A 26,939-nucleotide genomic window follows, 5' to 3' on the forward strand; every position below is an offset into this window, starting at 1 on the left:
CACCTAGGAATACCTAGGCTTTAATAAAATAAATTTAAAAATTTAAAAAAGAAAAAAGAAAATGAAAAACAGAAGTAGCAGGCTTGAGAGGGAAGGTTGTGAGACTTGAAACCCATTGCAAATGCATTGTGAAGTGTCTGGATGACTTCAACACAGGGAAGTGAAGCTTAAGAAGCCAGCTTACAAGGTGGGTGTTCTCAGATAGGAATCTGTAATAGGCTCTTATTTAAGGGCAGGTTTCGATCCAAGTGAGTGTTACTGGGCAGACGCAACTCCAACCTCCCTTCCTCTTCTATATCTTGAATCTTGATTCCTTTCTAAAGGTCAGTCTGAGTGTATGTGTTGGGTGTGGGGGGAAACTAGTTATGGAAGGTCCTTCAGCCTTGTGGCTTTCATCACTGGTTCTGCTTCAGAAGCAGCTGGTCCTACAGACTTTAAGAGTTGGAGGCCGCTAGGCCTTGAGAAAAATCTATGTAGGAAGGATATGCATGTACACGGCCCTGGGTTAAAGCTGTTATAGGAAATAATCCCCAAACTGCATGGCAACGGCCCTCTTAAAAAAAAAAAAAAAAAACCGAAATATAAAGGGCGCTGAGTCTGATATTCAATTTCTCTATTTCTTGGACCTGTTTATCTGTTTCCTCAGTATTTGGATATTTTACAACAAGATCATGAAATGAGTCTCAACTTAAAAAGGGTAATTAAATGTGACCATTAAGAAGCTTTCACACTTGACTCTAGTCAACAGTTTTCCTCCTAATGAGTCATTATGAACCGTGACATGCTGATTCTGAACAGCTGTGGTTTGTACCTGGAAGCACAGAGACCGCAGCAAGAGGTTGGCCTGGGTTATCTGAAGGCTTCGCAATCAATCATGAAAAAGTTGCTGCCTAGAAACACGTTAATTGTATTTTCGTTTTACCACATATAATGAATTTGCCATGTATACAATATATTATGTAAAACTGACACAATGCTATGGCCACAGGCTTTTAAATAGCATGACTAAATTCTGAAATTTAAAGTACATATTAATATTCTTTTAACAGATGGTATTTTGAAAAATGCTAACAGTAATTGAAATTAACATATTTTAAAATATTTAACAAATCCTTCTATAAGAATTTATTTTTTAGAGATATCGAATTTCGCATATAAGTATGTACATTGAGATGCATATTTTTATCAGAATCATGAACAATTATGAAGAACAAAATACTAAATTCAATGTCATCTTAAATATAGAAATACGAAGAAAAAAGATTATTTAAATAAATATAGTTGTTAAGTCTTAAAATGACATCTCTGACAAAAATATTAGGGTACTGTGAATTGGTACATTCATAATTTGTAATAGGTTATGATAAACATTTTTCTTCTTTGCAGATTGTCATTATACTATTCAGGTGCTTAAGTGACAATGATGGTTTAAATAAAAGTCATATATTTTTCAATTATGTAAATGTAAATGTTAATTTAAACAAATCATACATATAAAATCATATCATTCCTAATAATATTGAATAAGGTAAGTTATTTCATTGTTTTTGATGCAGATGGATTCATCTCAATAAAATAGTTGGAAAACAATTTAAAAACAGAAATATATAGATTGAATTTCTCGACACAACATAATGATGAGGTTACAAAGAGAAAAAATGCAACAAAAATATAAGGTGACAATGTAATTATTATTAATTATATAACAGCCCCCATCAGATGACCTAAATCAAATAATTTGTTTCGGGATCAGAATTATATGATCCCAATTATAGATCTACAATTACTAAACTCACCACTAATTCTGATTTTCAAGAAGCCAATAAATTTGTTAAGCAGAAACACTACCAGCTTGCACTAAAGGGTCAGGCCAGTTCGAAATGAGGAGAGGACTTGGGAACCACACTTTTTATGGCTAAAAAGAAGCCTAAGAGAACTATCAGCCACGATCATGAGCTGCTTCTTATCAAAAGGACAAAGAACGTCCTTTGCACCTGGGTTAAAGGACCTGGTTTTATGTGCCAGCTGGATTTCTGAATTGTGTTGGACCGCGATGGCTATCTCCTTTCCAATCTTCCCTTCTTTGGACAGAAGCACCTATTGCAATGGCCATGCCCCTGTCTCATCATCACATGTTAGGTTAATAAGGAGAAGTAATCTCTCTTCTGAGTTTACAAGTCTGGAGGTTGAGAGAAATTACACTGGAGGAGCCTCATCTGTATCTAGAACAGATGCAGATCAAATGACACTGAACTTGGAGCTCGATGCCATAATTGGATGAGACTTTTGATGCCTTGAGAGGGGATGCATGTATTTTGATCTAGAAAGAATATAAATAATAGTGACCAGAGGATAAATTTTACGTTTACACTATAAAATCCTCCAGCCGGAATATGCATCTTCCTTTGCAATGTGACTTTGTCCTTCCTCCCAACAAAGAGAAGAATTGATTTCTCCTCTCCTTGAATCTGATCTTGTATTGTACTTGCTTTGATCAATAATGTAACAGAAACAAGTTTGTCATCTTATTCTAAGCCTTAAGAGATATTGCAGTTTCTTTTTTAGCTGTCCTGGATCACTGTCCTAAAACCACCACGTATTGAAAGCAGGATGAGAGTCTGTGAAGAACTGAGGTGTTCTTTCCATAGCCAGAACCAATTGTGAGACACATGGGTGAGGTTATTTTGGACCTTCTAGCTCAGCTTATCTGAGACAAACTCAACTCAGATGAAGCCAGCAAATTGAGACCCATCTTAGGCTTCAAGGTTGATGTATCTGTTGTCTCCTCTTTCCCACACCCCCATATATACCTGATTACAAACTCCTTCTGGGAAGAAAGCATGTACCCCATCCACATAGCCCTAGACACTAACACACTGCCTGGCATGTTGTCTAACACAGTTGTCTTAGAAAACCATCCATACTTAACTGCGAACTAACCACTCAAACCACAGATTGTGAGAGTAGATTGTGAATGTTTTAAGCCACAACGTTTTGGAGTGGTTACATAGTAAAGGCTAAGTAAACAAAGAGATTTACTTGTGTGACACACACACACACACACACACACACACGCACACACGTGCGCGTTTTTGAGTCTTGATCCTCCTTTCCCTCCCCTGCCCCGCTCCATCTTCTACAATGGAAGGATTCTAGGTTTGCTTGATTGGGTCCATCTCATGGGACTTTGATGTTCTGATCAGATGAATAATGAGAAAAAAAGTGACAAGAAACAAGGGCATCCAAAGTTATTCCGCCTACACTCCAGCATAGCTTAATGAGAGAAGGCAGAGAAAGGAGGAGGAGAGATCAAGAGCTATTCAAAAAGTGGGCTTGAGGAAAAAGATGAGTAAACAGTACTTTTAGGGAGTTTTGCCTATGTTGAATGGTCTAACCACAGCTCTGATTTTTTTCCTCCAGGCAAATGTCATAAAGACACATTGCTCTTAAGATTTTTGGAAACAGAGTTGTATTTTTTTTGTATGTAAAACCAATGAGCAAATTAAAACAGCCCTGTTTCATTTAACTTATATTTGCAAAATAAAGTATCGTCTCAGTTAAAATCTAAGGTACAAGGAATGAGAAGATTGTAAGTGTCTCAGTTCTTAGGTTAGAGTTTCTCAACCTCAACACTATGGACATTTTAGGCAGGATAAATTTTTGTCATGAGAGGCTGTCCTATATAGGATGTTTAGTAGCATCCTTGGCCTCTATCCATTAGATGATAGTAGCACCCCCTTTCCCCACCACCCCAAGTTGTGACAATCAAAAATGTCTCTAGACGTTGCCACATTTTTGCTGGGGAAAACTTACCCCAGTTTAGAATCATTGGCCTAAACTATGCCTTTTGCATCCATTTTTAAAAATGAGAATAAACTGGTATGAACATTTGAAAAAATTTGCATATGTTTCAATTGAATTATTATTGTTCAATTAACTACTCTGGAAAGTCATTATCATATTGGGTTAGTCCTAAGTTTACATATTTATTTAGGCAAAAATCTTTTACCCTGGGATATATCTATTTAAGAAATACCAAAATGCAGCAAGTCTACATCCTTTGCTGAAAAATTATATAGATATTACATAATTTTTTCCAATATGAACAAAATATCCTGTACTGTCTGAGAAACTGTCATTAAAATCTGAAAAGTTATGTCTTATGTGGTGGGGAGTAGGTGGCTGGGGAGAGGGTGTGTATATCCTGATATTATGCTTAGTTTATTTTACTGTTCTAAATCTTTTAAAAATATTTTCAGATCTGTAAAAAAAAAAAAAAAGTTTATCAGCTTTGGTTGATTATTGTCAGATAAAAATATAGTCGGAGACATTCATTTTAAAATTTTATCACTGTCAGACCAGGAAAAGCATCTAGTACATGTAAGTCAGCTAAATATTTAGAAAATAATAATAATTTAGAGAATGTTAATGTATTTGGTTGTAAAGCAGTTAAATACGGCTGGTTTTCTAAGGACACATAGATCGGACAATGTGCCAGGCAGGGGCCCAGGCAGTAGCTTAGTTCCCAGAAATACGACAATAGGGGAAATGCATTATTTAGATGGGGAATTGTCGTTAGGGTTGTGAGGGGGGCAAGGTGTGTGAGAGAGAAGATAACAGATGCATTGGCCTTAAACACTAAACGGGCCTCGATTTCATCAACTTTTAGTAAAACCATTTGGTAGGAAAAAAGAGCATTGAGAGGAGGCTTTTTAGAATCTTCATCCGACTTCATGTAAAAATCCATGCTTTTCTCTGCAGAAATATTAATATCTCTGATTACAACTGCTAATAGGAGATGAAACATAGCATGTGGTATGCGCACAATACATTCCTAAAATTCAAAAGGTTCTGAATTTGGAAACAAAGCTGGGCCCTCAGACTTTTGCATAAAGGATTACGTTTACACTATTGAAGTTCAATGACAAAGATGTGTCTTGCAGGAGAGTTACAAACACAGTAAGAGAAGAGAAGCAATAAACATAATGAGAGAGTGAAAACTGCAGAGTTCATCAAGGTGATGCATACCAGTGGCTTCTTTTAATGTCTTCTAGTTCTAAATAAACATACATTTGAACAGTATTGGCGAAACATTTTTTTCTGCCACTTTGTTCTTCCTCTATCTGTGGACAAAAAGATTGCAAAAGAAAATGATCGCACAGTGAATTAATGAACATACCTTATGCCTTTGTAAACTTTGAATTCGTGTTTTCATATATGCTTCTCATTTGATTCAGGTTACAAAAGTGGCCTGGCCGAGTAGACAAAGGCAGTGTCATTACCCCAGATGTTAATAAGGAAAAGAAGCATGGTGGGGGTTAAGACACATGCCGGAAATCTAGAAACAAAACCACGGCCACAAGTAAGGCAGTCTGACTCCTCCTCCAATTTAATTTCCACACGATTCATTTGCCGATTATTCGATTCACTTATTTAATAGCCGCACTTATGCCCCTCCTGTGTGCCAGTACCCCACTCTGACCAGTTGTGGATGCAATCTGAGAAGGCAGGTGTGGTTCCTCATGGCCCAGGAGTGTGGACAGGAATCAAAAAGAAGTACACTGTGGCCCAAGTTCTGGACATGCAGCGGAAAGAAGGAACGAATAGAAACATGGAATACATGAGTGAAAAAGAAAAAAAAAAAGACCACAGTTATAAAATTAAAGGCAATATGAACATGCAGAAAATGAAAGCCAGCCCCTACCATTTGCTAGGATTGGAGCTAGGAGAAAATGCTGCTTCCGTTTTAAGATTTTTCCTAATAAATCACACAAAAAGGCCACTGATAAAGAACAAGTGAGGGCAACTGATCTCTTTGGAAAAGGATTACTTCCAATCAGAGAACCCAGAAGAAGTCTTCAGAAGAGCTTCCAGCAGGTGTGGCTGGAACTTCCCACGTGTGGCTCCCTAGCGTGAAAAAGAGGCTTGTCTCCTGGTTTTGCAAGAAAGCAATCCCGACTTTGAAATCTCTGCCTGTTGTGAGCACTCGGCAGTACCAGCACGGCGGAAGGAAGGCGGGTACTGAAAACGTCCTGAAACACCGTCTTCGTGTAACCAGTCTTTAAACCTGAAACTGCACTTTAATACTAGTCTTTTCATCAACCCAAATAGTGGCTTTTTCAGGCACGGGAGAGAGGAAAGAGTCGTTGATCACAGTGTTTACATATATATTTTTTTATCCAGTATTCGGTCTAAGCTTTTTAAAAACCTATAGTTCTCCCAAGTAAATATGACTTTTCCTCAGCTGGTGCCTTCAAAGTTCATTTGTTTGTTTGTCTGTCGTTCATTTAATTACTGTCCTGAAACATTAAATTTGTCTCAAGCAGGTTGAGGTTTACAACCCCATGTTTTAGGATTTTATATTTTATTTCTTATTCCCACCCTGTCATCTAAATTTTTCTTTTCTCACTATTATTTTTATGAATACAGCAGCAGAAATAGAATAACGATGCAATTTCACTTTTCTATTTTATACTGCATGTCCTCTAAAGAAGGTATAAAGAGAGCTACGATTTTAACATTTAAATTCCTAAATTTGAAATAAAGATAAAACGATGAAAAACAAGAACTTAGAAGAGTAAAACTGAAACATAAGGTCAATTTACAGTTTGGAGAGCAAATTCTCGAAATCCCGATCGTAAACAGATTCATTCGCAGCCCATAACGTTGGATCAGCCACTCGGAAGGCCTGCGTTCAGTGTTCAGTCACGCACAGAGCACCAGATGGTGCTACAGCTTTCGGTTGCTTTAGGCCTGGAGCGGGGAGGTGGGGACATCAGTGACCTTCCTAGTAAAGAAAGATGCACGGCTCACAGACCCCGTGACCACCGCGCCAGTTGCAGGAACTTCCACATGAGACAGCAGCTGGTGAGTGTCATGAATGAATTTCTCGGGTGTCAGCCCAAATCTACGTGTTCAAGCTTATTAGTACAGTAACATATTATTTTTAAGTTGATTTGTAATAACAGTAACTATCATCTGTTTAGAACTTACCACGTTGCAGGCATAACGTTGCATACATTATTACATGCATTATCTAATTTAAACTGTGCAAGAACCTTATGATGAAATATCTTGCCCAATCCCCTGATTTTACATGTTAGGAAACTGGGGCTATTGAGGTTAGTCAACTCGCCTCAGGGGACACAGACACTAAGTCTCTGCAAAAGACTATGCCATCGATCACTTCACTCTATCCTCACAACCAAACTGCCCCATGGGATGATATATATATATCACCTGATCTTTACCAAACCCTAGATAGTCAACACTGATACTATCCTCAACTGCAGATCAAACAACCCAGTTTCAAAAATAGTGTCTCAGCAAGTAAGTGCCAAAGCTAAACTAAGTCCTTCTGACACCTTGTCGCCCTGAAGCAAGTGAACAACTATTTGGCTAGAATCTGACCAATAGAGAGAGAGAGAAAACACCTCCAAGTTAGTCCATATATGTTCTCCCATCCTCCTGAGCTACTAGCTATAAAGACTTCTTCTCCCCAGTGAAACCTTAAGTTCCTGTCTCCAGTTCTCCAACCTTTTCCATCCTTCAGTGTCAGCCACGCTCTCCTCTGCCCCAGCATCTTCCACGGAACAGGAAACAGAATCTAACCAGATGCTCCAGAAAGTTGGCTCACATGTGAATCCACAGAATAATTTTCCTTTCTACATCTCTATACCTGCATCTGCCTTGGCGTTACCATGTATCTATCATAGCGTCAGGCTAACAGGGACCAACTCCAGAAGAAATTTTGTCAGCAGGTGAATTTTCTGGGATGTGCTTTCGGAATCAGCATTTTTAGAGGTGCGAAGAAAGCAGGATGGGGCACAGAGAGAAATATTGAACCGAGACGTAGTGATGTCTCTGAAACTGGGAGGGTCGTTCAGAGATGTCTTAAGTTGAGGCAAGAACCAGAACTTTGTCCCCAGGTGTTAGCCACTCAGTGGATAGGGGCTGCCCTGGGGAGCAGGTATGACTAGGATCTGGCAGATCTTTGGGGCCCAATACATCCTGGGGAGGGGCTCAGCTGTGAGCCTTTAGCGGGCAATGCTCTGGGTTGCTAGGGAATGAGGGCCCTAGAAGGGAGGGGCCTGGGTGGCATGCCACTGTATGTGCTACATCAGTTACAACATTAACTGCTAATCACAAGAACTGGCTCCTCTCAACAAGGAGAATAGCTGTCCCCATGTGTTTGCGTGTCACGTTAGAAACAGCACATACGGAGGGAGTCGACATCTGCTCTCATCTGACACCAGGGTCATACCCTTTACCATGAACTGCTGCCTTCTCCATTTATTTCAAAGTCAACACTGTCTCCAAGGCCCAAGGTGGCACTTTTCTGAGGACTGGATCAGAAGTGCGTAGCAGCAAAGAGGAAAGTACACGGAAAGGGTAAGGGCCTCACCTTTTCTGAGTCAGCCAATCACACAGAGTCTCCAAATCATCTCAGCCGTCTTATTCCTTCTACCATTTGAATGGTTTCTCACTACTTCACGTGCTTTCTCGGTCCAACCAACCGAGCTTGGTTCTGCTTTCCTGCCCCCCGAGCCTGCCTACCTAAGGCACCTCTCTACCAGATGACTCTGCAGCCGCCCCCTGGTCCTGCTCTCCGTCTGTCACCCACGTTACCGTCCACCCTGTTTGACTCTTTCCCCTGCAGATGATGTCACTCTTCCATCTCTTAAATATCATTGACCAGGAGCCTACACGAATGAGAAACAGGAGTTGCCAATATTAATGCGTAGGCAGGATCTGGGCCCAAAATGTGTTCTCTTTCATCAACAACGTTCTAAGAAGTCATCATAATTTGAATGTTTTGTGGGTGCACCATAACATTTCCCAGTTTTCCACAGACACGTTACTCTCTATTTTCTTAAACCAGCTATTTCTCAAGTCACCTGAAGGTAAATGAGTTTAAGACATCTATTGACGGTCATAAATGCACACAGATGGGAAGTGAGGTAGGAAGGCAATATGATGAAAAATCTTAGAAGTAATAAGCGGAATAAAGACTCTCCGAATTTAAAAAGGGAATATTTTAATTTTTTGATATGGTTATTTTAATTATATCCTTGGGAAAAGACTATATATACATACAACATGTTGTAGATACTATGTTATATTAATTTTGGTTTTTATATAATCATTTTAATTATTTCCTTGAGGAAAGTAGAAGAGGTTTTCTGTTATCTTTCTCCACCCCACCTCTCAGGATTTTAATACAGATTTGAGTGCATTATTTCAATTGAATTATTTCATGGAAACTTAGAACAATCAGAACTAAAAAAAAGTTACTTATAATGATGTAAAAGTACAAATAAAGGAAACACATACACTTTGATAAATGTATACAAACACATAAGAATTTGGTGTATATCAAATATACACCAAACACCAGATTCCAAATTTCAATTGGCTGTAAGAAAGCATGGTACGTTTTATACAAAACTTTTGAAATCATCAGTCAATATAAAAAGCAAGTTTGTTATCAGTCTATCTTACATAGCCAAACATGAGCATAGACTTGCTACTGCATATACATTCATTTCCCAGTAAAAAAAAAAGACTCAGATACCTAATTATATTTTTGGGGTCATCACTGAAAAAAAAATTCTTGTTATGCCAGAAGCAAACTAGACTGCATCTGTTTACCATCCTCTAAATATAGTGGTAAAGAGATGAAATTTGGAGTCATCCTAGCATTTTATAGAACGTCTGAACAATAAAATTAAAAATAAAATGAAATAATTCCATTATATTCACATAAAGATATAAAATAAGTCAATGTACTTTAAAAATTTGAATTTAAAAACAATAATACTGGAAGTAAAAGGAAAATTATGTCGTTAATAGACTATGACAAATTTCAGACCTGAGATTCAGACTTCGAGAGTATTTTCTTTCATTAATTGGAGAAAGATACGCAACTCCGTCATAAATGGCAGACATTTACACCCTGATGTCTTAAGATTTAGAAACCATTCCTTAAAAATATCTAAATAGCAATCATCTAAATTTCTGTCTTAAAATTGGTCTTTTATTTTATCTTAGCATTCCTAGTAAATTTTCACTCTTCAACCTTTCTATAAAAATTATATTAAAAATTATATTAAAAATATTTTAAAATTATATTAAAAATATCGGTTTTAGGTTTTCCAAAATCATGAGCATAACTCAGTACTATTCATTGCACTTCCATTAGTCTTAGGTTCAGATAAAATAGGAAGAAACCTTTTTAAACTTTATTTTAAAATCTACTCTACATAATCCCAATTTTGTTATACCAGTGACTCAAACTGGAATTATGTTAGAAGAAAACACACACACACACACACACACACACACACACACACACACACACACACAAGGCAACAAAAGTACCTTTTATCACACTGGGAGTCCTGAAGTTTGTTTTTCTCATATCCCACCTATTACAGTGAATTTTGGAAGTTGTCCTAATGCAATCAGCATCTAAACCATACACTGCTTTCACCAAGGGAGCTTCCAACTCTTCTAACACCATTCCCATAGAAGTATCCCTGTAGCAACGCCTCTATAAAAGCACATTATTCTTCTCCCATTCTTTATCCTACCCCCTGCTTACTGACCAAATGCACTGCTCTCCATTGCCAGCTTTTCTACAAATACAGTTTTCACATTGATTTATAAAAAGTGCTTCAGAGGCATTTTTCAGGGAGATAATAAAATGATACCTTTTTCAATATTTAGGAATTCAGGCATTCTTACTAAGTCAAAATCTTAATAACTTTTTAGGGTTTTTTTTTTTTTGGTTGAAAAAATCACTCCAATTATTAAAAGTCCCAAATTATAACCATAGCTATATATGTAAAGTTTTAATTTTAGAATTTGGGAGAAAGAAATTAAATGAATCCTTTGCAGACTAATATTGCAATGATATTTAAATTTCTCATATTTAAATTATTTCTAATTTGTTCTTTGAACACAATGTTTTATTATTATTAATTTTATTATTAGAAATTATAACTGCCATATAGAAATACACATTACAGCAAGTTGACAAAGGAATCATGCTTTTTAAAAATATATGTGCAAATAATATTGGAGAGGTTTGCCATTACTTAAGTACATAAAATATTAAAGAAAAAGCCATACAAAAGACAAATATAGGTGCAAGAATCTAGAGTACTTTAAAAGTTCCATGTTATGCTTTCTAAGACATTTTAAGACTAGATCCCAAAGTAAAAACTGTTTAGATTTGTGGCTCTATCCAAGCTGGAATAAAATAATTCTTTGAACTGAGATTTCAGGGCAAAATAGAAATCAGTTGTAGCCATACTCATGCCTGTTAAAATGATACCAAAACAAAATTAGCAACAGGATTATTTTCATTTTTCTATACCATTTGTACTAAGAAATGTTTGTTGCGATACAAAATGTTAATCCTCAAAAGTTTGTTTCTAAAGAATGTTAACTATTACCATGACTTACAGAAATAAAACAGAAACCTATTGTTCAGCAGAAGCAGAAACCGGGTAACTAACGTCCTCAGAAGTGAATTTGGGTCCCTGGAGAGTGTGACAGACCTGACTTGGAATCCCAGCGTCAACATTCACTGTGAGACTTCAAAAAGGTGACTAAGACATTTTAGGCCTCACTTGACCCATTTGTAAAATGGAGATGCAAATAACACAAGCCCCATAGAATCGCTATAAAGATTAAATTAGATATATTACATAAATGTTGATCTACAGCTTATCACATAGCATTTATTCATTGATAAATGTTAGGTATTGTTATACATGATAGCAACGAATAATTTGTGTTCAGAGAAAAGAACAGACCATTGCTTTCTTTTATTTCTAAGAATATGCATTTAACAAAGGCAGGAAAGCTGAGAAGTTTCCGTAAGCCAGAAGAAACCTGACATTTATTTACTGGTTCCTTTTGCCTCCACCAGCTGCCAAACACAAAGAATCAAGGCTGCATCTGCATGTTGACATCCCAGCACATACCTACTCAGCAAATCTCAGTCATTAGGTTTCATTTCTCTTGATAGGTGCAGGGATAGCAACTAAGTTAATTAATTATTGGGAATAAAGTAATCCTGCGGCCTTGAGAGGAGGCCCAGGGCTTACTACTCACCCAAGAGTTTAACCCTCAGTATGGCACATGTAACAATGAAAAGTCAGAGCAAGACGTGGACTTAATAGCACCCTTTGGCGTTTATCAGCACAGTTTCTTTTATCTTTTATTATTCTTATGCTCCGCCCCACTGAATACCAATATATTCAACATCGCATCTTCAACCTTATTATTTTTGAAATTCTCACTTGTATTTGCTCAAGATACAGAAAAGAGTCAAAGGTTGCTAAATTTCATATCACTTAAAATCTCCACTTACTCAGGTACTTCCCTTGCTGAAAGAAAATTTTAAAAGGCACCTCTAAGGAAGGACATATTTCTAAGAAAATAAATAAGATGAAGATGATTTACAATGAATTTACAAATAGATGGGATGTATTATTTTTAAAAATTTCTCTTTTAAGCCTTATTTCCATTTGGGAAGCAGCCAGCTATTCAGCACTAAGGAAAGGCGAGGAAATATGGGGATAAAAAGTTAGATTAAAGAGGATTTGTAGTCCTCGAGGAGGACTGAGTTTCTTAACTGACTTTAAGAAAGATTTATTGCACACGAATTATGCGCAAGGAACTGACTAGGTATATTGATGATTTGGGGAAGGTGGGGCAAAGGTGGGTTAGGAGAAAACGGGAAGGAGATGCAGATCCTGAGTCTAACCCCTTTGTAAACTTAGTTGTTTTACACTCCTGGAAAACTCTGTTTTCTGCTCCAACAGTAGAGCCTTGTGGGTCGGTGTGTGTGTGTGTGTGTTAGGGGAATACAGCAGCCTCATTTGTTTTTTATTACTCCGAGAACCTGTGGTCCAGGTGGGAGCCCAGAGTTAAGGACCTCAGCCCATAGAGGTAAGAGAGGAAAGCCACCACGGAAGGACTTGGGCAAGATGAAGACGCTGACTTGTTTAACAACGGCATGTTGTCTCCTCGCCAGCCAGATTGAGCAACCCGCATGACCTTCCCTTTCATTTTTAGTTTGCACTGTCAAGGGTGACATTGCTTCCTTTAGGGAAGAAATGGCACCAGCATGGAGAAAAAAAATATTCCACTTAAAAAATAGCAACAACAAAGAAGTGTGATAGGAAGGAGGTACAAAGGGGACACAGGAAGACGCAGAGCAGTAAAATACGGATTTAGAGGCGGTTGTAGTCCAATCTGCCGCCTTTCAAATTATATTAAAAGCATGGTTAAGATAGCATTTCAGCAGTAAATCTCAAATTCACGGTATTCTAGGATAAGGCTTAGTGGAATTATCAGGAGTGTGGATGCCAAATGGACATCAGGCAGGAAGAGAAACCACAGGCTCACTTTCAGCAAGGTGTCCTTATAGTATTATCCACAGAGAGCTTGGCCTGACTCAAATATTAATTTCACAAGCAACTACAGTTATAAGAGTAGGTCTCTGCATTTAAGAATATAACCTCACTGGTAGAAAAGCGATCCACAAACTTAGTTTTTTTGTGGACCCTGTGAAGTGACCTCTACCTTAAACCTTAACTAAATCATGCTAACTTTTCAATGATGAAAGATTATTCTTTCTTATGATAATATAAAAGTGTACATTTCTTTGTTTTTCTAATCCACACAACTTATATTTCTTTTTAATAGCAAAGGTCTTTATCAGTGGGATGTCTGCAAGCCCACAGCATATATAATAGATCATTCGGACGCTCCCATTGAATTCTTTGTGTCCATTCTCACCACTGACACCTCTGACCATTCCCTGAAGCAAAGATAATAGAGAAAAATAAAAGAATATTTTTCATTTTGTTATGACAAGAGAAAAATAAAAATATGAGTCTGAAACTCTCCTCCTGTCTCAATGCAAAAGAGTCATTATAATAGTAACTTTGAATTTATAGATTTTTATTAAAAACTCAAGAAGACAGTGATTTTTATTGTTGTCAAAAAACAGCTTCTTGTGTGCTTTCTGAAAAAATGAGGAAATCTGACTCCTTTATGAAGATAATCTTAGTTCTAAAAAAAATAAAGAAATAATGATGAGGGGAAGAAGGAGCCCATCCTACAAAATAATAAAATACAATAAAACTTCAATTTTAATTTAATCATATTTAAATAAAATTAAAATGTAATGAAAATCGATAAAAAGCTAATTTAATTAAAGCAGTATGCTAAAGAAGGAACAAACCACAGAATGAAATACTTAGTTCAGAAAGAGACTCTCATCTATCTAACCGGAAATGAGGAAGATGATTTAATGAATGGTTTAGATAAAACTAAAGGGCAAATTAAAGTAGGAAAATTAATTTAGAGCCTCACTTCACATCAAGTAGTTTAGGGAGTTAAAGTAAATAAACTATAATAGCTACCTGAAAATTTTGATAAATATTTGTGTTTAGCAAATGAAGACATTCTAGGCCTAAAAACAAAAAGAATAAATTTCATTGCATAAAATTTTAAAAATGCACACTCAACAAATTATAAACATAATTAAAGACAAAGAGTATACAGGGAAATATTTGCCAAAAATAAAAAAGCGTTATATAAAATCAATGAAAAAACCTTAAGATCTATTACATTGTTAAGCAAAGATATGAACCAGCAATTCACTAGATGGCTTTTAAAATATGTGAAATAAGGTTTGAAATTATTTAAATTAAAAATAGAGATTAAAACAGTGAGATAAGCATAAAATCCAGGGGTAATATTTTTTAAATGATTTTAAGTGGCAAAAAGCTCCTTTTTTCCCCTAAGGAGCTGGAAATTGGCAAAAAGCCAACATTTTCCATTATTCTAAGGAAGATTAATCCATTAGCTATTTATTTCTCATGGTCTCAAATAATGATAGATCAGTGGTCCTCAAAGTGCCTGGACCAGCAGGATCGGCATTACATGGGAATTTGTTAGAAAGGTGAACTCCCTAGCCTCCTCACCCCGGGCCTACAGGATCAGATCAGCAACCTAGTTTAACAAGACTCCTAGGTGATTCTTAAGCAGAATCAAGTGTGGGAATCGCCATATGCGTCATAAACCACCTAAAACTCTAGCTGCGAACAAATCTAGGTTTAAGGTCCAGCTCCACCTCCCGGGCAAGTTACTCAGACTCTCCATCTTTTGGTTTCCTCATCTGTAAAACTGGGATAAAAATGACAATGGCCTCATAAGGCTATTAGGAGGATAACATGAGTCCTGTCATCAAGATGTGTTCCCAGTGATTTCAGTCTATTAAAAGTCACTCTTGTGATTTATAATTTAGTCACTGAAATAATTTTAAAACAAAAAGTGCAAGTCTAGTAATTACTTCAGTGTGGTCTAGATCCTGTCTGACAACTCCACTGAATTCTTCAATTATTTAATTGTTAATAACTAAATAAATTATCATGAACTCACAGCAAGAGGTAAAAAAAAACAATCTTTATTTTCCCTCTATTTTTAGGGACTTGCTTAAGACTAAGCATGATAATATAAAAGCTAAAGTATTCATTATTCTACTATATTGTGAACATACTTGATTGTTCGAAACATTAAAATATCTTTCATTATGTTTTCAAAAATCTTTTGAACGTCTGCCTAGTATTTGGTCTGATATAAATGCAGCTATAATTAGATAATTTTGTTTTTAAGACCTGTTTTCCTTCTGAAGGAAAGGAAATTGAAGAATTGAAGAATTCAGTAGAGTTATATCAGACCAAAAACGTTTACTCTGTCACGTTCTAAATGTGTGTTCTTCCATAACTGTGTTTAATTTTCAGCCTCTTCCATGTGAACAAAATGACTAGGAGTTACCTGTGCCTCGGATTCACATAGCTGGGGAAGTCACTGAGGCCCATGAAAAACAAAGAGGTTGTTAAAGAATGAAGTGGCCAACTTGAACCTTTTGGCGAGGCCCAGTCTTGTCATCACTAGAGACAAGATGCACTGAGGCCATCTTACATCGCTTGTCCCTACTTAAATAGAATAAATGGTTTGAGTCCTTCTCGTCTTTCACGCCATACAAATTTGGGATGGGTGGAGTGCTCCACCTGCTCCCACCAGAAAGTCAGACTCACAGACTGCCTGATGATTGTTCCCATAATCGGAGGCAATTGAAACAAATGGGATTTGTTTCCTTCTACAAAATCAAGAAGAGGACTGTCTAGGAAGGTTCAGCCTCTGTTATCATAGGAAGAAATCTTTCTTTTGTCGCCTACATCACTGAAAAGAAAGAAGACCAAACCTCTTCCCACAGGAGTATAGAGATGGCTGGTACGGTGAGCACCAGCCCAGGACAGCATCCCCAGAACCCGACCTGAATGGCGGGATTCCTACAAGAGCCCTGCCCAGTCTCAGGAAAGGATTAACTCATCACTTGGTTGGAAAACTAAGAAAAGGGAAGAAACTCAGCTCAGAAGTCAAATTGCTTCTTCAATCTGATTCTTACCTGTTTTGGTTTTTTTTTTTAAGACCTACACAGGAATACAGAGATTTTTTTTTTCAATCGACAATTTATCTCAGTGACCTAGTTTCAATAAATGTAACCAGTAAGCTTCATCTTACAAGGTGGTTAGTTCTGAGGTTCCTTTTAACCCAACATAATGGAAATGTGGGTTTCTGTCTTTTGTGATTGCTTAAGAGCTAAAAACAAAGTACTCATTAGTAGTTTTGCAGTTTTAAATGGCCTTGGAAATGAGCTCTGGCTTAAAACTAAAATGAGAAAAGAAAGGAAGGGGAAAAAAACAGGGTTTATTCCGATTGCCTCTGATTGTGGGAACAATTATTAGTCTGTGAGTCTGAGCAAGTGGTCCACTCCACTCACCCCAAACTTGTTTGGGGCGAAAGGCCAGAAAGACCCAGCGCCATTCCATCTGCTTTGAGAAGAGACTAGAGATTCAACACGGCCTCAGTGCGTCCTGTCCCTCGTGACGACAAGACTGGGCCTTGCCAAAAGGTTCAAGTTGGTCACTTTGTTCTTAGCACTTCTGTTGAATCTGGCTGGGTCTTTAGAAAAAGAAAATCAAGGGAAGAAAGAAAAATACAATGTGTATAAACAAGAACAAAAACCCAAGAGATAAGAATAAAGAATGGAGCACACACACACACACACACACACACACACACACACACACACACAAATCCTGCAGCATCCTTCGAGTTAGAGCTACATACCTACTGTCCCTTTGGAGGCATTTCATAACAGCTGCAGGATGAAGGGGAGAATATATTTAATTTACATATGTATATACTTTTTGCCCTAACAAAATAAAGGAGCATGTATGTTACCTTATGAAAAACAGTGTGATTTAACTTGTTTGCAAAGTGCCTACAAGGAGGAAAGAAGGAAAACAGGTCTTAAAAACAAAATTATCTAATTATAGCTGCATTTGTATCAGACCAAATACTATGACAGAAGGGGAATTTTCTCTGGTAGAGAGAATATCAGCATTTTATTTACTTAAATAATTTAAAAAAGAAAGAGTAACATGGGACTCAACTTTAAATTGTCTCCTGCTTACTTGCTAAGTGCAACTAACTTGTTATTTTTAATGGATTTTTGAAAAATGAATGCTAGTTTGTACATTATCACAAATTTTCACAATGCCCTTGCAAACAGATTATCTCATTTGTAGGCACAATGACAAAACCCTTTCCAGGCACTTCTTGAAAAGGTGTGTGTGTTAGGGGGGGACCTTCAAAACCACAATCTTGGACTGGCCTTTTGTCTTAAGCATTTGAGAAGGTGAGTAGAAATCAATATTTCTAAAAATAAAATGTCTACATCTTTAATGACATTTCTTAAAGTGATATTTCTAGTGTCATTACATAATACTGAAACGAGTATGACAACCAAAGTAATTTTTACTGCAATCTACACAGAGTGAAATTTCTACAAACTAAAGTATGTTTATATTTTGGCCAATTGTGTCAATTGATGCTCATTCAGTTCTCACTACCTTGGTTATAATTGTAGTCCATTAATTATTTATATTCCAAATGCACGACAATCTGCTTAGCTGATAGAACAATCTACTTCAGTAGTAGAAGTCTTGCTTCTTATAAAACTGCTCATTTCCTATGTTTTACTAGAGAAATTATTCAAATTGCAAGAGCTTCAAAGCAAATAAACAGAATAAGGGGACTCAGAATAAGAGAATTCTACAGTGAGAGCACTTTGCATGGGCTACAAATCAGGTTCTGTGACTTTCCTAATGTCACAAAACCAGTTAGCCACAGAAAGTCAGAAATAATGCTCATTGTGGCAGATACACCAAATCTCTTTCCTCCATAATTGGAAAGATCGGCTACAGAAAAAGTCTTTCCATAAGGGTGACTCACTTTCTGCTAGGCGATGAAGAGTCACTTAAAAAAGGGAGAGCACAGAGGTAAAAAGAATTAAGTAATGTAATGCCCCAAACTATAAAATAAAACTGAGCCCCTGCGTCTTGCCCATTGGAGTTCTGTGTCGCATGGGTGCTGTTGCGTAGGCGTGATTTCCTGGTCATTTGGCTTTCTGGGTCATTTATTCTGGAAAGCACTCCAGCATAAAACATGCCTCAGCCACAAATTCTGGAGCAGGGAGTAGCCTTTGGTCTAATAAGTTTAATAAACATTTCAGGAATGTAAACACCTACCAGGGAGGGCTGGCCTTTTGTAATTCACACCTCACTGTTGGTTGCTCTAATTATAAAACACCTTGCTGAAGAGCTTCCAGCGACGAAAGAGAAGGGGTGGAATGAGAAAGAAATCCTTTTCGAAGGGTGAAATACTCAAGAGGTGGTTTAAGTCCCTATGGAGAGAAGCTAGAAAGGATGAAAAAGTAGGTTGTACTCCATTTCTCTCAACTCTCCCTTCCCTTAGAGGGCTCCAAATCGTCATTCTCCAATTTTAAATCTGAGAATAAATGTTCAAAAAGCTTTTAGCAAAACATCCTCAAGCAATGCTGAGCATGTGTCGTTTAGACTCAAATTATAACTTTTCTGTACGACTTAGCTGAGATGTTCTTATAAAAAAGTCCATTACCCTGACACTCTAATACATAAATAAGAGCATCAGGTTAATTGTTTTTTTTTTTTTTTAAATCGGATTAAGATTTCAAACTAATTGTGATAACAGCACCTACCTATCCTAAAACATTTATCCCAGAATGCAAACTTCCATAACTAAGAAACAGAATGGGTTCATTTTCAAACAGACTATCATTGACGTTCTGTTCTACCTGCTGGAACCATAGAATATATTTTAACTTTACACATACACAAAACACCGACTCGTCTCCTCGTCCGTTACGAAGACCCAGGCGTGCAGGATTCTCCCGATTCCAACGTGTGAAAGTGGACTCCGATACCAGTTTGCAATTACAATTTAGCCTCAACATCAGGGAAGAATGAAGAGGGACAAAATCTACTATGTTGATATGTATCCAGGTAGACATATCTTTTGATATATTTGCAGATGACATTCCCAAAGTCGTCTAAGGTTTAGAGCACTGCTTTGGACCTACTCCTCAAGTAATTCTTATCCAAGCTGAAGTTTAAAAACCAGTGATCCTTAAAATATTTGTATGATAATGTAATTATGTTGATTGCTGATAACATTCAAGAGAGCAGTGATATTGCATTTCAGTGGAGTTCAGCAATCATCTGAAATGTCTTTCCATTTTTAGAGTGTGGTATCGTGGAATAAACATGATTTTTGGATTCAGAATGGCCTGAGTTCACCATCACTTACTCGCTAGTTGTGTGACCTTCAGTAAGTTTCTTAACCTATCTGAGCATTGGTTCCTTAGGTCTAAAATGGGAAACCTAATAACGGCTACCTCCCACGGTGGCTGGGGGAGTTACATGGGGCAGTATGTGTAACACACAGCACTTAATCTGCAAGCATTTGAGAAGGTGAGTAGAAATCAATATTTCTAAAAATAAAATGTCTACATCTTTAATGACATTTCTTAAAGTGATATTTCTAGTGTCATTACATAATACTGAAACGGGTATGACAACCAAAGTAATTTTTACTGCAATCTACACAGAGTGAAATTTCTACAAACTAAAGTATGTTTATATTTTGGCCAATTGTGTCAATTGATGCTCATTCAGTTCTCACTACCTTGGTTATAATTGTAGTCCATTAATTATTTATATTCCAAATGCACGACAATCTGCTTAGCTGGTAGAACAATCTACTTCAGTAGTAGAAGTCTTGCTTCTTATAAAACTGCTCATTTCCTATGTTTTACTAGAGAAATTATTCAAATTGCAAGAGCTTCAAAGCAAATAAACAGAATAAGGGGACTCAGAATAAGAGAATTCTACAGTGAGAGCACTTTGCATGGGCTACAAATCAGGTTCTGTGACTTTCCTAATGTCACAAAACCAGTTAGCCACAGAAAGTCAGAAATAATGCTCATTGTGGCAGATACACCAAATCTCTTTCCTCCATAATTGGAAAGATCGGCTACAGAAAAAGTCTTTCCATAAGGGTGACTCACTTTCTGCTAGGCGATGAAGAGTCACTTAAAAAAGGGAGAGCACAGAGGTAAAAAGAATTAAGTAATGTAATGCCCCAAACTATAAAATAAAACTGAGCCCCTGCGTCTTGCCCATTGGAGTTCTGTGTCGCATGGGTGCTGTTGCGTAGGCGTGATTTCCTGGTCATTTGGCTTTCTGGGTCATTTATTCTGGAAAGCACTCCAGCATAAAACATGCCTCAGCCACAAATTCTGGAGCAGGGAGTAGCCTTTGGTCTAATAAGTTTAATAAACATTTCAGGAATGTAAACACCTACCAGGGAGGGCTGGCCTTTTGTAATTCACACCTCACTGTTGGTTGCTCTAATTATAAAACACCTTGCTGAAGAGCTTCCAGCGACGAAAGAGAAGGGGTGGAATGAGAAAGAAATCCTTTTCGAAGGGTGAAATACTCAAGAGGTGGTTTAAGTCCCTATGGAGAGAAGCTAGAAAGGATGAAAAAGTAGGTTGTACTCCATTTCTCTCAACTCTCCCTTCCCTTAGAGGGCTCCAAATCGTCATTCTCCAATTTTAAATCTGAGAATAAATGTTCAAAAAGCTTTTAGCAAAACATCCTCAAGCAATGCTGAGCATGTGTCGTTTAGACTCAAATTATAACTTTTCTGTACGACTTAGCTGAGATGTTCTTATAAAAAAGTCCATTACCCTGACACTCTAATACATAAATAAGAGCATCAGGTTAATTGTTTTTTTTTTTTTTTAAATCGGATTAAGATTTCAAACTAATTGTGATAACAGCACCTACCTATCCTAAAACATTTATCCCAGAATGCAAACTTCCATAACTAAGAAACAGAATGGGTTCATTTTCAAACAGACTATCATTGACGTTCTGTTCTACCTGCTGGAACCATAGAATATATTTTAACTTTACACATACACAAAACACCGACTCGTCTCCTCGTCCGTTACGAAGACCCAGGCGTGCAGGATTCTCCCGATTCCAACGTGTGAAAGTGGACTCCGATACCAGTTTGCAATTACAATTTAGCCTCAACATCAGGGAAGAATGAAGAGGGACAAAATCTACTATGTTGATATGTATCCAGGTAGACATATCTTTTGATATATTTGCAGATGACATTCCCAAAGTCGTCTAAGGTTTAGAGCACTGCTTTGGACCTACTCCTCAAGTAATTCTTATCCAAGCTGAAGTTTAAAAACCAGTGATCCTTAAAATATTTGTATGATAATGTAATTATGTTGATTGCTGATAACATTCAAGAGAGCAGTGATATTGCATTTCAGTGGAGTTCAGCAATCATCTGAAATGTCTTTCCATTTTTAGAGTGTGGTATCGTGGAATAAACATGATTTTTGGATTCAGAATGGCCTGAGTTCACCATCACTTACTCGCTAGTTGTGTGACCTTCAGTAAGTTTCTTAACCTATCTGAGCATTGGTTCCTTAGGTCTAAAATGGGAAACCTAATAACGGCTACCTCCCACGGTGGCTGGGGGAGTTACATGGGGCAGTATGTGTAACACACAGCACTTAATCTGCAGGAAATTTTATTACCTTCTATCTCAGCAATTTGATGTGACTATAACCTCTTTTAAAATATTCAGTTTAACCACAGTTTCTCTTATAATTCTCACACCATTATCAGTAATGTTCTGGGAAACGACTATTGCATAATCTGCCAAATAAGAACAACGGGGCCTCGACTAGTCAGCAAACATGCCCAAGCCTGTCTTTCTGGTAGCCGACCATTCGGCCAGCTATTAAATTGTTCCTGCTGTGGTTTCTTTTCTTTTTAAAAAAGATTATGTAGCAACCCATCTTTCATTACTCATGTTAAATCTAATCTTCATTAGCTATTTGCTTCATGCAGTTATGGGAATGTATTCACTTCCTATACCTTTAGGATATATCCACAATAAATCAAAATTATTATATATAAGCAGAGTCTCAAGTGATCCAGATTGGCAAACCATTGCAGTGCCACAGCTTAGAAGTATCGTTTGGGAATAACTGACTAGCATTTGAGGCAGAAACACCAGCACGTACTATAGTCTTGAGTTTTGAGTCCTGCTGTGCACACTGTACAACACTCTCATATACTTACACCGTGGTTTTTTGTTTGTTTGTTTGTTTTTGGTTTCAATAAATTGGTTTCCAAGAGGCTATTATACTCAAGGTTCTTGATGACTAATCCTTTGCAACTTGGTGTGTTCACTTCTCTAAAACTTGTCATTTTTCCTTCAGAAAATCTTCTAAGGTATACAATCCAAAATTCGTCAGAGGTCATATGAAAGAATCATTACTATGAAAAGGTGGCTCACCCCACAAGGCACAGGTATTTCCAAGTAAGACAGTGACACACAGACCAAAGGGCTTTCAAAACCTCGGCAAGACACTCAGGTCACAGCAGATATAGGAGTAGATGGTCAGATTCTTGACTTTCCTATTAAAATTAGCTAGAGAAAGTATGAAAATTATTTTATACTCTCCCAAATCCAGCTGTTAAAAATCAGTGGAAACATCCAGCTTTGTCTGGGCTTTCTCAAATCTAGTCCCGAGATTAAAGAAGGGTAGGTAACCCTCAAAGCAAGCAGAGGAAATGAAGATACGATTTGACTTAAGGACTGAGCATTAACAAAAGATCTATGGAAAACAGGTTGCGAGCCAAAGCAAATGTTTTACACGAATCATTTTTATACAAAAAGGGCTTTTTAGAAATGAATTGAGGAATGCATAAAATGCCAACTTTCAATTGTCAATCTTAATTGTTCACATAATAAAAAGGGATTTTCTTGTCTTCTTAAATTAAATCAAACTTTGGATAAGAAGGAGCCTTACAATTACTGGGTCTAATAAAGTATTTTTTTTTTTATTCTTTAAGAAGAATAAATTCTGTTGTAAATGGTTTAATAATAGGAAAAAATTTATTAGGATCTGCAATTAGTGCAGGGCCTTAGACAAGTCGTGCAGCGAAACTCAAGCTCATGTTCACAGGTGGAAATGTAGACACAACCGCCACATGCTTTGCTACCAGTCAAGAACATGCACCAAGATCCATGAAGACAACTGAGTCTAAAAATGACACAGTTGGGTATTTTAAATCAAAATATTTTCTAACAGTGAAATGTTTCTAATCATTATGGTAATTTTGCTGACCCTATATAAAGTAAGGAGCTGCATTCACTGGTATCACATCTCCACATTCTCACAGACTTGAGTGTTTTTTTGTTTTGGTTTTAGCTTTGTAAGAAATACGGCAATCAAATAATTTACTTATTTATTACACTATATCTTACCTACATACCAGAAGGCACAGCATCTACGAGGCCCCACTTAGGAAGCAAATACCACAAGCAAACAGTTCTTAGAGCAAGCCCCACATCTTCCTCAGTTCCTGCATATCCCCTCCCTGTCGATACTGTAATGTGACACAGCGTTTGTGTGGGTGAAGGTGTGTACGTGTATGTCTGTATATTTGTAAAGTGTCATCCTGTCTATCAAATATACAAATCTCAATAGCAGAAACATTTCTTTCCTATCATGGGCAGCAAAACGATAGAAAAACTATTTTTCTTTTGTTAAATTCACGAGATATAAAATTTCATATTTTTCAATTATAATATTTTGACTTTGATTTCCAGGTTTCCTACTTTGGAGAGTTTAATGCTCCTTAACCCTGTGAAGTCAATAGCCTTGCTTTCCTGTTAACTTTTATGATTAAGACTTTTGACCTCTAATTATATATATATATCTTCTATGAATTCATCTAAATATGAGTTTATATCACTATCAATTCTCGGTTTACTTTATTAATATTTTTTAACAATGAAGGCCACATTTTATTTCCAGCTTATCCACTTAAAAATTCATCAAGTCTTTGGAAACATATTAATTTAATATTCTAATTTATTTCAGACGACATTTGACTTCATACTTGTAAATCTACAAGTATAATGATACTTTACCTGCTGCTTCTCACTCACTAAACAGGCTCCAATGGTTTAAATTTAGTAAAATAGGATTGTTGCATTTTTTTAAATCATGTCATGAAAGACTGTATTACTGAAAAAGAAACCAATACTTTCTGTTGGAACCTTGCTACTACTCCATAAAGAAGTCGAGACTATTTTCCTTCCTCTAGAAATTGGGTGGGCTTTTGGGACTGCTGTGACAAATAGGATGTGTCAGAAGTGATGCTCTGCGACTTCTCAGGCTGGATCTTAAAGGCAAACAGGCCTGGCTTCCTCTCTAGGGCCACTTGCCTTTGCCCTGTGTTGAGAGGACGACCAGGCCACATGGGGAAGCCACATGCAGGTGTTCCAGCTAAAGACTCCGCCACGAACCAGAAGCAGCTGCCAGATGTGATAAGATAGCTTCGAGATGATTCCAGTCCCCCCTGCATACAAGTCTCCCGGCTGAGAACCCAGACGCTGTGGCAACGAGATAAGCAGTCACTTCTAAGGCCTGTCGAAATTCCCGATCCACAAAATGTGTACATATAAGTGATCATTTTCTGCTACGAAGTTTTGTAATTTGCTACAGAGCCATGGAGAACCAGACACGTGTGCTTGGATTTGAGCATGTGCACGAAGGCTATTTGGTACTTAATGTGGTGGAATCCTTTTCTCTGGTCTTTTTAAACCATTTACTTTATTTACCAGTTTTTCTGTGCCTGGTAAACTTTGCTAAAATCTACCCTCGCAGAGCTAGTCACAATGAAAGTTATTTAAAAAGTTTTCCTATGGGGCCTCAGGTACCACTAAAGTGTGAACTGACATGCAAAAAAACTGCTTCCCCGAGCATGTCCCCACAACTTAGCACTGACAACTAATTTAATTCCTGGCTACCTGGGACAGGCCAAGCCATATATGGCCTGGGTGGACTAGTGCTTTTATGTGCACAGGTGTGAGGTGATGGCTGCTGGGCCAGACACGGGGAAAAGCTCGAGACCGTTCCCCATCATCAGCCACAAAGTGCAACCCAGGCCTCAAACTGAGTGACCTCCCAATTCCCTGAGATGTGGCAGGCCAGGTCTACACAGGCGTCTCTGAGCCTGCAAAGAATGGTGTCGACCTACAAATATTCACTGAGTGCCCACTGCATCCTAAGAAGATCCGTTGGGGTTTTACGGTAGGAAAACATCCCCGTGAATGTGTAGGTAGCACTAACCACAGCAGAGGCCAGCCTCTCTCCCTGCCCAAGTCTAAACCTGTCACCTTTGCTTTCACTTCTTGTATCCTCGGGCCACTCCCATCCCTGTTTTAGTCAAACACCTCCTAACTCTCCCTGATGTTTCTTCAAGGGTACATCGTGCTCCTCCAGCCTAAAATAAGAGTCATTCGGGGACCCTGTTGACATTGGAGACCCCTGGGCCCCTCCAGACTCACTGAATCAGAATCGCTGCAGGTAGGACCTGGGCGTGGTGTTGTTGCAAACGCTCCCAGCTGATCCTATTGCATCTATACTGGTCTGCCCTGACTCCAGCCTCTCTGCTCTCTAATTCACACTACTCACTCACTAACACTAGGTGAATTTTTCAGAGCATAACAAATAACATCATTCCCTTGCCACTTTAAAATGGGTTACCACGGCCTAGCAGGTTGCTTACGCCATATCCCAGAACGCAAAACGCTTTCCAGTCTGGCCTCGACCTACTTTCTAGTCACGTCACCAATAACCCACATAGATCTCACTGTACTGCACTGCGGCTTGCTTCTGCCAAGCTGTACCCCTTCCTTGCTGCCAAACACAGCCTAGGCTCGCCTCTCCAGTGCCTCACCACCCCAGCTTCATTCAGCTTGGCTCTGCCACCGTGGATGCCTTCAGCGTCTCTGTTGCATCTGGTAAAACTTCTCCTCTTCCTCGGAACCTAGTTCAAAAGCAAGCTCTCCCATATCATTATACCTGCAAGGTCTCCTTCCCTCCTCTCAAAATCTATAGCATCTAGTCTCAAACAATTTCATAATAGTTCTCGCATCCCTCCTTGTATTAATAATATCAATATTCACCTTCTTCCTCATAGCTAGCCCTGCTCACCACATAAAGTGCTTAAAGATGTGTGTGTGTGTGTGTGTGTGTGTGTGTGCGTGCGTGCGTGCACCCACAACAGACATGTGGAATTGAATTTAAAAAGAAAGATCGAATTTATAATTTATGGCAGTCCTCAAAAGCTGCAAACATCAAGTTACTGCAGCAGGAAAATTATGTTATATGGCCTTGTGATAATTTATTCTATTAATGTCAAGTTTCAAAGTGTTTTTGAAATGTAAATGGCTAGTTTTTTTCAATTTTATTAAACTTATTGGGGGTGACCGGTTAATACAATTGTATAGGTTTCAAGTGTACTGTTCTATAATAGTAAATATTTTGATTCACAAATAACACACCATGAGCTACA

General features: G+C 37.7%; 1 protein-coding gene across 1 annotated transcript in view; it reads right to left on the reverse strand.

Annotated features, from left to right (window-relative positions):
* The window catches only part of SYNE1 (spectrin repeat containing nuclear envelope protein 1), a 145,697-nt gene extending 139,598 nt beyond the window's left edge, over positions 1 to 6,099 (reverse strand). Inside the window, exon 1 of the mRNA XM_023532164.1 lies at positions 5,997 to 6,099. Within this exon, the coding sequence (XP_023387932.1) occupies positions 5,997 to 6,099 (103 nt within the window). The remainder of the gene's footprint in view (positions 1 to 5,996) is intronic.
* Between the last annotated feature and the right edge of the window lie 20,840 nt (positions 6,100 to 26,939).

Source organism: Pteropus vampyrus, unplaced genomic scaffold, assembly GCF_000151845.1.
Source record: "Pteropus vampyrus isolate Shadow unplaced genomic scaffold, Pvam_2.0 Scaffold78, whole genome shotgun sequence".
NCBI lineage: Eukaryota > Metazoa > Chordata > Mammalia > Chiroptera > Pteropodidae > Pteropus > Pteropus vampyrus.